Genomic DNA, 2097 nt, shown 5'->3' with positions numbered 1-2097 from the left:
CTTTTTAGGTTATCCAATTAATTATTTATTCGAAATATTTTAAAAGTTGTAGCAAGTGATACTTTATTTGTCGCACCATTTTTCAATAACTAAATTCTTCCCTGTTTTGCCTCGATGTTGACATTTTTAGGTATTTATTAGATTTGGATGGGAACCATGAAGGATATACTGATGTTATTGATCGTCCTACTGGTAATCGCAGGTGTAGAATCGTTTGGTTGGGGATATTCTTATTATGGTGCACAATCATTGGATTACGGGGGGTAAGATTTACTTTTAATCAATTTGTAAAGATTAATTTTCTGGAAAACATTCTTGGCGAGTTTCATTTTGCAGTAATCGCCTTGAATGTTTGACGTTTTGTTGTGATAGGTTGAGCGATGGAAGCTGAGAGAAAATCCGATTTAGTCAAAAAAAAATTCTATACTTTTGATATAAAATTTTTTTTGTTTATCACAGTTATTTTCAGGTTCGGATCTTTCAATCCGGGATCGGCGGGATCATCGATCGCTGGTGCTGTATTGGGCAAGAAGAAATGATTCATATTTTTTAACCTAGAACCATTTCCCTTTTTTTAGCAAGTTATTTGCTTACTGCTTTCAATTCTAATTATTCATTTACAAAGTTAATGGTCAAGCACTTGTGAGAATATTATGGCATCTGATAGCAAATTTAAATGTTAGCATGTTGATTATTCATCGAGTATCGACTAATTATTTTTATGCATAAATACTAAATTATCGATTACTTTTACTCTAATTTACACCCTACTTTGCACAGTCAAACAAAACAAATCTAATAGAAATAATATTTAGAAGCACTGCAAACAGGAATTCTTATATGTGAGGGCTGCGATACACTTTTGCATGTATTAATTTCCTCCATCTTTTTTGGTACTGTAATAATTGTTTCCTTTAAAAATAATCTAATAATAAGTTTACGATTTTTTATAAATTTGTCTTTTTTATAATTTTACGATTCAATTTGGATGAGACAATGGAATATCTGATAATTGTTTCGTTCTTGCATGATTGCTCACTGAAAAAAAAAGGAAAACATCTTTTTTACATTTCCGAGTATCATTTCCATTCACGAGCAGTTCACCCACTGGATTTCATCGAGACAGGAAGTAATTCTCAAAAATATTAGTCCGAGTTGGAATTGGAAAGAAGAATTTTTGAGTTTTAAATATGTTGTAAGAGGACAAATATGACAGTCTTTTGGAGAAAGAACAAAACATTTCAAAAACTGAATATCATCAGAAATATTTCAGCCAATGAACAAAATCACATAATATTAAAATAATAGTGTCATTAGATTATTATTGTGGTACTCAAAAAATGGGTGGGAAATTTCCATAAAACTAATTCGTCTTACTTGTTATGTGTTAATTCCCGTTGAAGAGCCAATTGAAGGAGTCAGATTTATTTGTCATCATCATCGTTTTTCAAAACGCGAGGTTGCATTTCGTGCATCTTTTGCCAAGCAATCAGATCTGTTTAGTGTATTGTCTTAAACCAAAGATTTGACATCAGATATTGGATGGATTTGATTCCTTGTTTGACTAACTTTTGGTCTATCTTTTGGTTGTCATTTGCTAATCAGTAAATTCTTTGTAGTTCTCTTTCTAATCGAATTTTTTCCAAATTCATATCATGCACTGTGACAAGCAGTAAACTTTTTATTGACCATTCGATTAATATCTGACGGCTGTACGTCGCTTGCGCATCAAAGGGTGAAGTAAACATATGCAAGAAAGAAAAAATAGTTTAACTTTGTTTTTTACCATTCCATTTTCTATTAGATGAGGGAATAGGTCGAAGATCATTTTCATAAAAATAATGAGAAATGCATAAAGTGCAATAACTGTATTCGAAATGATCGTCACCTTCGTTTAAAATCAAAAGACAATGAATAGATGACAGGTGTGGACGAACAACAGACGGAATGCCTTTAGAAATTGCATCCTGAAATCCAACCTTATTTATCTGAGAGAATTATAAGTATGATGAAAAAATATTCAGATTTCTAAGAAATGTAACGATAAGACGTTGACGAACTGTTTAATCTGATTCTGCATTGAATAGGTTCTACACG

The 2097-nt window shown here is 31.6% G+C and overlaps 1 protein-coding gene across 1 annotated transcript; it reads left to right on the top strand.

Moving 5' to 3' along the window:
- Positions 1-147: 147 nt before the first annotated feature.
- Positions 148-539, top strand: LOAG_14946 (hypothetical protein; the record flags this gene model as incomplete). Its single annotated transcript, XM_003150439.2, has 2 exons — positions 148-263; positions 470-539. 2 exons carry the CDS (start codon positions 148-150, stop codon positions 537-539), a joined length of 186 nt encoding a protein of 61 aa, XP_003150487.1.
- Positions 540-2097: the final 1558 nt, after the last annotated feature.

Source organism: Loa loa (genome assembly GCF_000183805.2).
Source record: "Loa loa unplaced genomic scaffold supercont3.714, whole genome shotgun sequence".
NCBI lineage: Eukaryota > Metazoa > Nematoda > Chromadorea > Rhabditida > Onchocercidae > Loa > Loa loa.
Note: the sequence above shows the minus strand (reverse complement) of the source record. Positions and strands in the feature narration are given on the sequence as shown.